The sequence below is a fragment of the Pan troglodytes genome, chromosome 2 (assembly GCF_028858775.2).
Source record: "Pan troglodytes isolate AG18354 chromosome 2, NHGRI_mPanTro3-v2.0_pri, whole genome shotgun sequence".
NCBI lineage: Eukaryota > Metazoa > Chordata > Mammalia > Primates > Hominidae > Pan > Pan troglodytes.
In genome coordinates this window covers 57,742,153-57,756,103 of record NC_086015.1, presented here as the reverse complement: position 1 = coordinate 57,756,103, position 13,951 = coordinate 57,742,153, and the positions used below count along the sequence as shown (strand labels likewise).

Sequence of the window (13,951 nt, the reverse complement as noted above, 5' to 3'; positions counted from 1 at the left end):
TAGAACCAGAAGGGGCTTCTGAGAATACGTGAGCAAACTCTTGATTTCTCAGAGGACAGAACTGGCCAAAATGCCTTGGGACACACAGCTGAGACTGAGAAATCTCTCCTAACTTCCACTCACCATTCTTTTCAAGTATGTACTGTGGTTTCACGGGTATACATTTTGGTGTTATGTACTTAAAATTCCACAAATCAACAAGTTCCAAAAAGCCAAACGAGTCTATTATCTACCAGTGCTGGTTTACTATTCTGATGACCTTTATTAACCACTCAAAATCTGGCATATAACCAGATCACTTACAGGATATCAGCTCAGTGACCGAGGACAGCACAAAAATCAGGCTGCAATGGTGACGACTGGGCTTTTATAAAAATCCAGACAGAAAGAGTCATACAAACTCATGAAGGTAAAGCCATGGGCAAATTACCGGAATACATGGGCTTCTCCTAACTGGCTTCCATAGCGTTGTGACTGCCCCATTTAGGTGATGGCCTTGTCCCCTTCAGCAGGGATTCAGTGTTAATTGCTGACAAGTGGCTAGGCCTTATTAGGGGTGCAGGCAGACCCCTCAGACCTCCCCACATTGCCGACAAGTGCCAGTCCCCTACTGTAGAAATAAGCACCAGGGGCCATCTGCACATGAACAAGCTGTGAAGCCTCTTCCCTGACACATTTCAGGAAACTGGAATGTTAGAGCTTTGTTAGAGAAGTTTATTTTTTATATAAATTTAAAAACTACTTTCGGTGAGTCTGGGAAAAACCAAGCATTAGGAAAGCCTGTGACCTGTGAGAGGATGCTGACACTGCAATTTGCCTGCTGAAAATCCGGGGAAGCTCAAGGCCTATATTTTGCAATCTATTCCAGGCATTGGGATCTCTGGGAAGAGCTCCAGGGCAGACCCTTAGGCTTACAGTGTGGTGCACTGAGATTGGTGGGGGGGGGGGGGGGCCTGGGTGCCACTAGGGGTGAGAGGATGGTGGCAGACAGCAGCCCTGCATGTCCCAGACTGTAATTAGAGTTTCCAAGGCCTTTGCAGCATGGGCAGCCGGGCCAGGCCCCTACTTGGAGCACTCTCTGTGGATGTGGGTCATGGTGCTTCTCTTTAAGATCTTGCACTGGGCCAGATGTTATCATGGGCAATGCCACACAGAGTAAACCAGGGAAATCTGCTGCTTCTCAGGCAAGCACAACTAGCATTTTCACCAAGGTGTAGACATTTATCCATCTACTCTTATGCTGAAGGACGACATTCGCCTCAGCCAAATGTGTCAGGCTTGTGAATTTGGAGGCAAATCACACACACACACACACACACACACACACACACCCCGCAAATGAGTCTATGTGTGGGTCTAAGCAGGCAGCCTCAAAATTATGTTCACCATTAACACGTATAGCAAAATCTCAGATCAACCTTCAGTGATGGAGGCTGATGAGGTAAAAAATGATGGAAGAAATGTCAGGAAAGCCTGGTTCTTATCATCAGGTGACAATGGGACAAGTGCCTCTTTTCCCCTATGCTTGGCTACCAGATCTGTAAGATGAGTTGTAGGACAGTATCATCTCTAAGATCCATTTACCTCTGACCTGCTATAACTGCAGGAAGGCAGAAACGCCCACATGCTGGCTGGTTTTACTACCAACGACCAGGGGGTTTCCCTTGCATTCCCCCAGCTCTGCAAGGAGGGGAGGGCACAAGAAGTGAGCCCCTGCCCACCACCCTCAGGAGGGAAGCCAGGGGTCCAGCCAGCAGCCTGCACAGGAGAACTGAGTCCAAGTGCTCTGCATGTAGAATGTCCCAGGGAATGGGGTGCAGCACAGGAAGCAGTAGCTCCCCAGAGGCCTCAGGGCGTCACAGGAGAGCCTCAGTCCTCCAGTCAAGGCACCCCGAAGGGAAGGCTTGCCACACATCAAACTGAGCCCAGAGCCCTCCAGCCTCCTTCTAGAACCTGTCCCATTAGTAGCCTCATTCACAGATGTCTTTGGCCTCAGAGCCTCACTCCTCTGTTCTCCACAGGACAGGTTTTTGGACACTCAGGAATTTATTTTAGCATTTCCTTCCACCTCCAAGCAGCCTAAAGCTTCTCATTCTTTTCAAAGGTAAGGGTAGGGGGTGAGGCTGGACAACTGAGCAGTGGCTGAGTTGTGGCTGCCTTCCTAGGGGACAGGGTACCTGACACCTAGACCTCATGTTTTCATCTTATTTTCATGACAAACATGAGCAGTACCATGACGTACAGGCCTGCCAAATCCAGAAGAAGCCCACACACCCCCTAAAGGCACATGCACATGCTAGTAGAGACACATTAGGCCACCACAGAGTAACAGCCTCTTGCTGCTGTAAAGAAGCCAGGCTCTTCTTGGAGAATGGAGGTCAAGGCCAGACCAAGGTTTCCATGTCTCAAGCAAGAATTATGCCCAGACAATAACTATCTCCGCGTGTCCAGGGACAGGGGCAGCCCAGCATCCATATGAGGGCTCGTGCCCCACCTGGTGCCAGCAGGGTCGGAGTCCTTCCTGAGTCCCAGGTATTTCAGTCAATAAAAAGCCATTCCCACTCAAAATAAAGTTCCTTAAATGTGTCAGCCTGCTTCCTCTCCCTGCAGATCTCAGAAAGACAATGGAGAAGCCACAAGAATCCTTAAAGAATCACAAGGCCCAAGCCTGCATTCAGGAAGGCAGAACCAAGGAGGAGCGTTTTCTTTTCTGGGGACAGAAATCATTTATCTCCTTTTGGTAACCTCTCCAGAGCTATATATCCCTATGTCAGTCTTTAAAGATGTTTTTTCTTATGTCCATGACACTATTTCCTGCTTAGCTGAAGGCCATTCTTCTTGCAGACACCTTCAGGTGCTGCATCAAGCCCAGCCTCCTGTTCATAAACCTTCCGTGAATGCTACAGATAAAAAAGGCAGCCCCAACTCTGCCCCTAACTCACTGTCCCACCTCAGGCAAGTTCCACCTTCTCTTCTCCCTCCTTTGGGGTCCACAACGTGCTGAATGACAAGGGCTTATATCTGATAATCTCTTAATTCCTTTTCACTTTTAGGCCTTCTGATGAGACCTGGACTCTAATATAACCCTCTTCAGATATCCACGGGTTGTTCCCATCTGCGTCCCATAACCTCTCAGCTCAGCATTCCCATGGGGGCAGAGGCCACTTCAAAGAAAAGAGTACAGTGTGTCCCCTCTGTTCCCTTAGTTGTTGGCTTCACGTCCCTGCGGTCTGAATCTTCTTAAACAGACTTTCCCCAGAGTCAGGTGACCAGGGCCGATCCTGGTGGCAGAACTGGGTTGACTGTGCTGGTGTGCATAGGCAAAGCTTTGTGCTGCTGTCGAACCACTGCCATGACTTGGGCAGAGCAAGGCAGGGAGCCAGCTGCTCACCTAACTGTCTGCCTGGGGATGGGCTTGACAGCTACTCCAGGGATTCTGAGGAAGGGTATGTTTAGCATTATTTTAGGACATAGCTGGAAATGTAACTTTCCCACATGAGCCCATTCTCACTTTCAAAGGCAAGTGCCCCCAAATCTTTGCATCCCTGAAGTCTATTTTTATTTATTTTTATTTTTTAAAAGACAGAGATTGCACTCTGTTACCCAGGCTGGAGTGTAATGGCGCAATATCACTGACTGCAGCCTCGAACTCCTGGGCTTATGCAATCCTCTTGCCTCAGCCTCCCAAGTAGCTGGGGACTATAGGCATGCACCACCACACCTGATTTTTTTGTTTGTTTGTTTGTTTGTTTACAATTTTTGGTAGACACAGGGTCTCACTTTGTTGCCCAGGCTAGTCTCAAACTCCTGGCTTCAAGTGATCCTCCTGCCTCGGCTTCCTAAAGTGCTGGAATTACAGGTGTGAGCCACTGCACCCAGCTAATTTCATTCTTAAAGCTGCCACTACTAGCTTTGGCATAGTCCTGGGCAAAGTAGCCAGAGACTAAAAGACAGAGAAGCAATTTGAAACATGTAGCCTGGAGAAAAAAAAAATCAATCAAATAACATTATTGGAACTTCTAAATGGTTTAAATTTAAAAAAATCATTTGGGGAAAAGTATTTTAAAAGTCTGTCTTCCAGTCTAAGAATATTCATGCTGAATCAAGTACATTTTTTGAGTTGGTTCAGCTGCTTCTTTATAAGGTACAGTTCAAACAAAAAGAAAACTGCAATGCTATCTTGGTAAGGGCACGTTATTTTGGAAAAAGACAAGAAGAAAGAAATCAAGCAATTAAAATATAGGCATCTTCTGAACACACCACACGGCACATGCATTTCACACAATGCCTATGTGCAAGGAAAAGGTATCAGAGATGTTGCGGAAAAAGAAAGTTCAGTCTCAGCAATTTACCATGATCTTTAGCCCTGCGTTGCCGAAAGCAGCAAAACTTCTTTTTCTTCTTATCCTCTTTAAGCAAGTCGGCCACTGTGACCCCTTCAGGTTGAACACAGGCAATTTCATTACGAAGCAGCAGAGGGCAGCAACAGCAGCCAAACCAGGGCCCCACGCGGCCAGCCCTGCCAGCCAGGTTGCCTCACGCAATGGATGCCTGCCTGCCCCAGACCCCTCCTGCTAGGAATCCAGCTCAGCATCAGAACAGCGGAAAGGAAGTGCCCTTTCCACAGCTATTACACAAACACCTGTCTTTAAGAACCTGTTCTAAATCAACAACCAGCTAACCCATGCTAGATAAAGGTTTCCAGGGTTTGGCTTCCCATCTAAGTAGGGTATTAAGGAAAAGGCACTTTAGGGGGAGTCAGGAGCCCTGTACAGACTGGATATGTGATTCCAAACAGCACTACCATATGGGACAGGACAGGTGGGAGTTCAAAAGGTGGGCTCTGGACTCTGACAGGCCAGGTCTAACCCCAGCCCTGTCACTTCCGTGTCAGAAGACCGTGGACAGGTTACCTGATACTGTGAAGCCTTAGTTTCCCCCACACCTGTAAGATGTCAATAATAATTGGACCTGTACTGCGTAAGGTTGTTGTAAGAGGTGAACAGTGGAGACGGTAATAAAAGCAATGTGCCCAGCTTTGGCAAGGCACAATCAACCACCACTACTGTCATCACTACGACTCTCCCATGACCACCAGGTCACGAGAGAAATGACTCTAGGATCTTTAACCCCTTGCAGCCCCATGATTCCATGATCACTCTAAGCCAGCTAGTCTTTAGAGTACGGACCCTGTGCTCTAGGGGAGGGCTGTGCGAGGCAGTGTGAGACAGCAGCAGGAATGCTGGAGTAAGCAAGGGCATGGGCAGCACAGACACCTGCACACTATGGGTAGGCAGAATACTCACGTTCCTAAAATGTGCATCCTTTCTGACACAGCAGACCCTTTTCTTGTATCCTCTCCCACTAAACCATGAACACGAGCACGCAGACACAGGGGCATGTGTTTGCAGGGGTTAATGATAGTTAGCCTGCAGACTGTGGCAGAGCTTGGGTTCAAATCCCAGCTTTGCCACGTAAGTCACATGGCCTTGGGAAGCTACTGAACTGCTTTGTGCTTTAGTTTCCCCATCTGTCAAGTTCCTGTCTCACAGAGTTGTGTGAAGAAGAATGAATGTATTCACCCACAGCCCTTGGAACAGTGTCTCACACACAGAAAGCACCTGACAAATGCTAGTTATTATTACTCTATGTTCTTTCATTCAAGAAGGAAGTAATAGCATGCTCATGTATGGGACAATCACTGTGCTGGGTGCAGCCACACAACAGAGGGCAGAAACAGACCCTATTCCTGCTGCGCCCATGGAGCTGATGGTCTCATGGTGGAGAGACCTCTATAAAGTAGAGGTCCACGTGCTGTAGAGTGCATAGTCCATTGTAGCCGTTTTTATAATGGCAATTTATTGAAAAGAGCCAACATTTTGCTTTAAAAACATGGGAAATATCTGTGGTACATGGTTCAGTGAAAAATACCTGTGTTGGGCATCTTAGGGTGGAAGCTATATGCATGCTGTCTGTGTCATGTATTATGTGCAGTGAGGTGGGGAAGTAGAGGCCCCAAACTTCTAAGTCTGCCACTCTTTAAGGAGAAGGAAGAGAGAATTTTTTTCTTACTTTATATACTTTGAAATTACATGAATTTTTTATGTAGGCAAATATTACTTCCATAATTAAAATGTATTAAAAACAAATAAAACAACCCTGATTTGAGACTGCAAACTTGGCTGGAGTACCCACTCCTTGTCTCCACAGTGGGGCAACAGTCCCTGAGTCCAGCTCCCATCAGCTCTTAGGAGGCTGAAGGTGATGGCAGACATGCAGGCACTTTTAGAAATTACCACTGCTTTCTATCACCCCTGTGGAGAGAGTCTGCCTGTCCAGACAACTACTCCCAGTGCCACCCCAATGGAGACAGTGTCCAGCCACTGACCCTAGGGCCAGCCCCTGAGTCAGCCCTCCCACTTCCCAGTGAAAGCACTTCCAGCTGCCTCTCCAGTGAGGGCTCTTGACCTGGACGCATATTTACCGTATGCCACTCTAACTGCTGCTGTTTGCTTTACAGCTTTTAATTGAGTATTTTCCATTTTGAACTTGTGCCTTGAGGTAGTTCAATGGTGATGAAAGCAGTTTTGTAAATCAAAATTTCAAAACACAGTCTTTCAAAACAGGACCAGCAAATTGCTATGCCTTATGCTTGCAACCAGCTATAACGTCCTGGTTTTCTGTCCACCCCCAAAGCAAACATTGCAGTAAGAGGCAACTAGGTAGCACATGCAAAAGAGAGGCAACTAGGGCAACCTGCTCCACCAAGCCCCAGGGTGGCGGAGTCCCCGGGCAGGCAGGGGCAGTGCCCATAGCCTCCAGGACCACTGAAGAAGCAGAAGACAAGAGAGGCTGCCCTTGTGGTCAGAGATGAAGTTTCAGGTATGCTCCTCCCTTTCTTTGGGCATCAAATATCTTTACTTAGAGGAATTATTAATCATTAATAGTTCCTACAATAAAATTGCCCTGCTTTTCTGGCCAGAATTTTAGAATGAGCTCCCTTTAAAATGATTTCATTTTTAATGCTTTTTTTTTAAAGACTAATCACTGACAATGAGAAGAGTTTAAAATAGAATTTTAGGCTTCCAGATTTTAATGGTCCTAGCAAAACTCCATTGTTAACTCAGAAGCAGCTGCATATGTCTAAAAAAATCACTTTGAGATTTGGCAGGGTTTCTTAAGAAACTTGAAGCTCAGCAAAAAGTTAAATAAATTATCCTTGAAAATTTACCAAATGCTCAGGAACTCACTTCAAAGGGAATTTTGTCCATTCAGTTAATTGTGTAACACCAGCTTTCTAATAGCAAATTTATGAAATTGACATTTTAAATATTCTATGAATGCACAAAGCTGGAGCTACCTGTCACCAGTCACCAGACAGCTCAGTTAGAGGCCTGATTGCCTCTCCTCTTCTTTCAAGTGAATGCCTGGAACAGTGTGATATTCAGCCACTGATAGCATCCTGGACTCAGGAGTTCTGAACCCTAGCTTCACATTAGAATCCCCAGGGAACCTTAATGAAAAAGAGCCACCCCTGGCTCCCACCCCAAGATTAATCAAGAGTCTTAGAGGGTGGAGTATGGCATCAAGAAGCATCCAAGCTCCCCAGGTGATTATAACGTACAGCCAGTGTTGGGCATCACAGATGCAGGCAGTGACATTTAGCAGATCAGAGAGAAAAGATAATGTGAGCGCATCTCCAAGTACTTGATTTGACATCTGTTCTCTGACAGCAAGCACCGCCAAACTAGAAATGGACTTCAAGAGCCTGAAAGCTGTGCTGCCCTATCTCGAAAGTGACCTAGTTAACAGATTTGTTTTCCATCAATACTTCAGAACCTTACAGTTTCTGAACAGAAAAGGACAGGGCAATGGTGCTAAGAGGGAGGCCCCACCCTGAGGCTGTTTAGAGGTCTAGCAGAACCTTCAAAAATATTATGTTTAGGGAAGTCAAATACTGCATATTCTCACTGATAAGCAGAAGCTAAATAATGTGTACACATGGACATAGGGTGTGGATGGAATAATAGGCAGAGGAGACACAGAAGGGTGGGAGGGTGGAAGAGGCATGAGGGATGAGAAATTACTTACTGGGTATAATGTACACTTTTTGGGTGATGGTTACACTAAAAGCCCAGACTTCACTGCTATGTAATATATCCATGTCACAGAACGGTATTTGTACCCCCTAAATTTATACCCCTGAAATTCTGTTGAGGTCAACTTTTACTGGTGTCTGATGAAAACAGCAGCAGCACATACTACAACTATGACTACTCCTAGCAGTCACAGAACATTCAATTGTTACAACAGCCCCATGGGGAGATATATCTTTATCCCCTTCTTGCAGACAAGGAAAGTGGGGTCCAGAGAGGTTGAGTAATTTGCCTAATACTAAAGTCCAAATTCCAAGTCACAAAACTCCATTGCAGCCACATCCGGAGAAGGGGCATCAAGATGCCCTCCAGCCCAAGCCTTTGCCTCCTGTGAGCTCACAGACATCTGCTGTTATTAATGACTTCCTACACCCACTTCTGCTCATCTAGGCTGAGGCTCGGCTATCAGGAAGCATTTCTTCTCACACTGTCACTTCAATCCTCAAGGTCTGGGAGGAAACTGCTCAACTCACATCCAGGACCCAGCTGAAAAGGGCTATCAGTTGAATTAGCATCCTTAGCCATTATGGACAAAGTCAGGAGCCCGGGCCCTGCGCCATCCTCCTCTCAAGAGGTAACAGAGGAGCAGGGTTGGAGTGGAAGGCACGTGGGGTGATCTCACACCCCCAGGGAGGATGCAGACACCGTAACACTGGCAACACCCACATTTCTACTGCCTGCTAATCAGATGCACAGAGACGGCCCCAGACCTGGCATGTGCATGTGGTGAATCCAGGACTGTTTATTTGGTGAGGAGGACCGTGTGGGCCTCACTGAAACCCTCTCCTTATGTGGTTTTCTGGCTGTGACAGGAAGAAAATGGCTGGCAGCCACAGGAGGCCCCAGGGAAACCTCAACAGTGCTGTCTCCTCCAGAGGGTCTGGGCTGCTGAGGTCTGTGATCAGAGAGGTTCTCTCCTCAGAGGAGGAGGAGACTTGGTGCTCTCAAGTCAGCTAAATCCCATCATGGCCTCCACAGCCAAGATTTCTGTCTTTATTTAAAACCCTCATCACCAAGGCTCTGGAAATCTGATGACTCGGGAAGCACTGTGAGCCTCACTCCACAGGAAACCCCAGCACCTGGCAAAACGAGCTCCATAAAGAACAAGGGCACACCACAGAAATATTTGCTATTCTGGATCAAACATTAAGCTAGTTAATCATTTTGAGTCACACATCACGGTGCATAGCAGAAACAATACTGCTGATGTTCCCAAGACACAGTGCAGCTTTATGGGCTTGGGAGCCCCAGTGAGAGTGAATTCTGAAGATCTACAAGGCTTTTAAACAGGTTTTGTTTCTTTCCTAGATTATATTACTGAGCAATGCACTTAAGGGCCCTGAATATTTGTCACTTCGCACACCTTGTTTGTGCCATTTCCCCAGCTTGAAAAAGCCCCCACCCCCAACCTCTGCCGCCCAGGGCTGCTCCTCCCATGGAGCCTTCCTCACATCGCCCCAGCCTGCCCACTCCCACCAGCCAGAATCATCGCGCCCTCCTGGGCTCACACAGCAGAGTGCTGGGCCTTAACAATGGGATCAGCTTCTCACACTAAGCCACTCCTTCTCCATCTTCCCCTCATGGCAAGTTCTCTGAAAGGCAGAGTCATTGATTTCTGTCATCATCAGGTTTTTACAGTGATAGGTCATAGGAAATGCTGGGCTGAGATAAAATGGTTAACCCTCAAGATATCACCTTAAATCCAATGAAAACCCTTAATCCTCAAATCATAGGCCCTATAAACAACTCTACCACGACTAATGTTAGCAACACTAGAACACGAATCCTTGTCTACTTCTAGAGGAGGAGAAATAAACACAGGAAAGGCCACTGGCCTGTAAGAAGGCCTCACTCAGCTCCCTGGGGGACACAGCTAAACTAGCAAAGAAAGATACTCTGCTGAGAAAAAGGGGCCATACCTCCTCTCGTTTACAAATAACATGTTGGGTTTAGGGGAGATGAGGCAGATCAGCATCTGAGTTACAGTTTGCAAGTGAAGGGGAAAAGAGCGGTGCAGGCATCTCCAAGCTGCACCTACATGGCCTGTTGCCATACTGCAGGTGCAGAAGCTCCACGAAAGCCATGGGGTTCACGTTGGCTCAACTGCCAAGGGGAGAGCTGTGCAGAGGACAGGCAGACACTCTTACATCTGATCACTTCATAGGCACATCGCTGAGTCTGAGACTCACATGAATGTCTATTTATAAACTCTGAACTTGCATTCAGCAAACAGTTAGCTCTAGAAACCCTCCCTCAGTCTTCTGATCCTCAGGTGCTGAAGTCCCGGCCCCTTCCTGAGCCTGGCAAGAAGCAGGGAGGGAGAGAAGAGAGGCCTGACCCTGCCCACTCCCAGTCAGCACACTGGTTTGCACCAGCCAGGGCATCTGAGATCACGGAACACACTCCCTCCCCATGGAGGCACAGAGCCCAGGCTTGAAGAAAGGTAAGGGCCCTCTCAGTCAAGAAGCCCCTCCACCAGGGGTCTCTCAGCCCCCACTTACACACTCCACAACCTCCAGAAGAGGCACAATTGCACCTCACCCACCCTTCCTATGGCAGCTCACCCCGACCTTCATACCCTCTGTGCTCCAGCTGAAGGGCCCACTGCTTCCTCCCGGAAACCTGGCCTTTGTCCACCTCCACGCCTCCCTCACGCTAGTCCCCTGGGTCAGGGTGCTTCTTCTGACACTGAATGGTCACACCTGCAATCCATCCATCCTTCAGGGCCCAGGCCAAATACTCCCTCCAGCCCTGTCCTCGATCCCTCGTCGGCGGTGCCTGCCCTCTATGTGTGCCCTGCAGCTCTGCTCCCCAGGGCTGCATTTAGTGTGACAGGCCTGTCTCTCCCTAGGAGGCAGCACTCCACATCCTCTCCAGCTCCGGGTTTCCCCTGTACCCAGCAACAGGCCTTGCTGAGAGCAAAACATCCAAGGCACTCTGCTCAAGCAGGGACTTGCTCGGCCATCTTCTACAACGTAGGGCCGGCTTCGGGTCCCCAGGCCTCTCAATGGACATGTGCCCTTGAAGTATGTTCTTGGTCCTTCCTATCCAACTCTTCTAGATTTGAAGCAAGTCACAGACATCTCAGTCAAATGCATTGCTGGATTCCAGTTTCCACTCTGACCCAAGGCACAAAGGGCCCCAGAGAGAATAAGAGCGCATCTGTGGGAAAAGTATGCAGTGAAAGAGACACCGTGGTTGACAATGGCAATTAATGTCAGTGATGGACTGAGTTCTCAGGCCTTGCCTCCTGCAGAAGGTGCTCTAGGGTGCTTAGTGTCACAGTGTGGGGTGTCGATGGGTGACAGCAAAGCAGCTGTCACTGACTCACATGCCCCTTAACACCTGCCTAGAATGGTGAGCCGGTTTCCTCCCAGCCCCTGATGGGCTAAGCATATGGCTTCATATGAATAGCACATGTAGGAGCCATGTCAGGTGGCCTAAGAGTAAGAGTCAAGAGGAACCCTGCACTTCAAATTCTTGTCCAATAACACTGTTCACTCTGAGGTGAGGGAAACCACAGCTTCTTCTCCTGTGGTACAAGAATATGTGTCTCATCACCCCTGTGCCCGCACAGAAATGCGCTTACTGAATTTCCCAGGCCAACAGTGGGTCCGTTTGACCTTCCTTGGCTATAAAGCCACCTTACCAAATACGACTCTAAACCCCAAACCTCAGGCAGAAATCCAGAGTCAGCACCAATGCACCTGTTCTCTCCGTGATGTGTGCAGGCAGAAGGGACCAGATGGCTGGGAGGAGGCTGTCCCACTCACAGCCTGGGTCAGAGTCGAGGAAGGCCTGCTGCTAGGCGTCTGAACCGCACACTGGGTCTGTCTAGCCAGGGGCAGGAAAGGCGCTACATACTATTTCGTTTGCCTTCCTCTCCTCCTTCTTCCTCATTCTCCGGATCGATGTCCTCAGCTTGGGTGATCCAATCCAAGTAGCCCTTTAGATCCTCCTCCAGCTGCTGCTTCTCCCGGAGCTTCTGGAAATCTCCCCGTGCTTTTGCCTTCTCTCTTTCCTTTGAGAATTCTCTGAAGGAGGCAAAGAGGACAAGCACATATCAGGACATCCTTGGGGACCTGCATCCTGAGCCACTGCCCTGCTGCACAACAGTCTTGTGGGCAGGACACACAGCACTGAGTATAGTCACATGAGCACAGCAATGGAGCCACACACTTGGACAGGACAGAAGACAGTGTCTTCCAAAGCAAGACTGTGGGGGTCGGAGTCGCAGAGCCCACACCAACACACATGCATCATTTCTTAGAAAATGAACTCCCCTCGATGACAGCGATCTCAAGGGGCCTAGGCCCAAAACACCATGTGCTGTCATGGCAGGCCTCTGACACCCCCCAACAAGGGGCCTGAACTCAGAGACGCCCCACTTTCCCCAGAGCCTCCTCAAAGACGAGGGACCCAAATGGGCCAAGCTGTGGTCAAAGAGTACCAAGTTTAGAACTTCTTCAATGCTTTTGGACAAACTTTGCATTAATATTGTGTGCTACCCCTTTTGTCCAAACCAAGAGCTCTGAGCAGGCAGCAGTCCTTGCTGGTGCCCACACTAGGCTCCTCTACCCATCACCCGCAGGTTCGGGCCAGAGCAGTGCATGGAGTCAGGGCAATCCCCACCCCCTCCACAACCCAGTTCTCCCTTCCCAGATGGGAACTCGAGCACTGATGAAGCATTACTGTTTTTCTTAACCCCTGCTACTTGTCATGGTCTTCCCCAAAAGTCTTCCCTGCAGGAGGGGAAGAGGCATATGATTTTCTGCCCATTTATAGGAACACCTGCCCTGGAAAAGATCTGGCAGACAGGTAAGTGTTCCCAATTGTGGGGTGTTTATGCTACTTTCCACCATGTGTGCAAGCCTCTGACTATGCATATATACAAAACCCCACATACTCAGGCAAGCCTGAGAGTCAGGTGGACGATTACCCAATTTTTATATACGAGGAACCATCTGCATCTCCAACCGTGAGTTGTTATAGGAGCCAAGATATGTGAGTTAGAGACTTAGTAAAAAGCTGCCAAGGAAGCAGGTGAGGTTACAGCAATGCAGTTTCTGCACACAGACCTTGAGATTCTGACACAGGTTACTTCTGTCTGCCTTCTTGCCTTTGTTCCGAGTCAAAGCCAGCATGTCTCTTTCAGGGTCCTACCTCGATAAGCCAACCCAACCCAACCCAACCCAACCCAACCCAACCCAACCCACGAATGGGGAAGTGACCTGCTTTCATAAAGCTAACCCCAGCCAGGCACGGTGGCTCACGCCTGTAATCCCAGCTCTTTGGGAAGCCAAGGTGGGCGGATCATGAGGTCAGGAGTTTGAGACCAGCCTGGTCAACATGGTGAAACCTCATCTCTACTAAAATAAAAAGAATTAGCTGGGCATGGTGGTGCATGCCTGTAGTCCCAGCTACTCAGGAGGCTGAGGCAAGAGAATTGCTTGAACCTGGGAGGCAGAGGTTGCAGTGAGCCAAGTTCGTGCCACTGCATTCCAGCCTGGGCAACAGAGCAAGATGCTGTCTCCAAAATAATAATAATAATAATAACAACAACAACAAAACTAACCCCATATTCACACCCGTCTCTTAACTCTAGGCTGTCGAGGGGCTGAACAGATGCTTGCACACCCAGTGACACTAATACTTCAGATAAGAAACTGGAATCCTCACCAAGTGCCACCCTCTGCCCACAATTAGAAAGAATCCCACTCAGACAGAGGTTGCGGTGGGCTGAGATTGCACCATTGCACTCCAGCCTGGGCAACGGAGCAAGACTCCATCTCAAA

The 13,951-nt window shown here is 48.5% G+C and overlaps 1 protein-coding gene across 26 annotated transcripts in view; it reads right to left on the bottom strand.

Annotated features, from left to right (window-relative positions):
- CACNA1D (calcium voltage-gated channel subunit alpha1 D) overlaps positions 1–13,951 on the bottom strand; it is a 317,826-nt gene that overhangs the window by 97,720 nt on the left and 206,155 nt on the right. For all 26 annotated transcript variants that reach the window (XR_010155607.1, XM_016941301.3, XM_016941303.2 and 23 more), the window contains one exon: positions 12,021–12,190. Coding sequence is in view for 25 of the 26 variants with exons in the window: in XM_016941301.3 (XP_016796790.1) it covers positions 12,021–12,190 (170 nt within the window). In the remaining variant the exon portion in view is untranslated. The remainder of the gene's footprint in view (positions 1–12,020; positions 12,191–13,951) is intronic.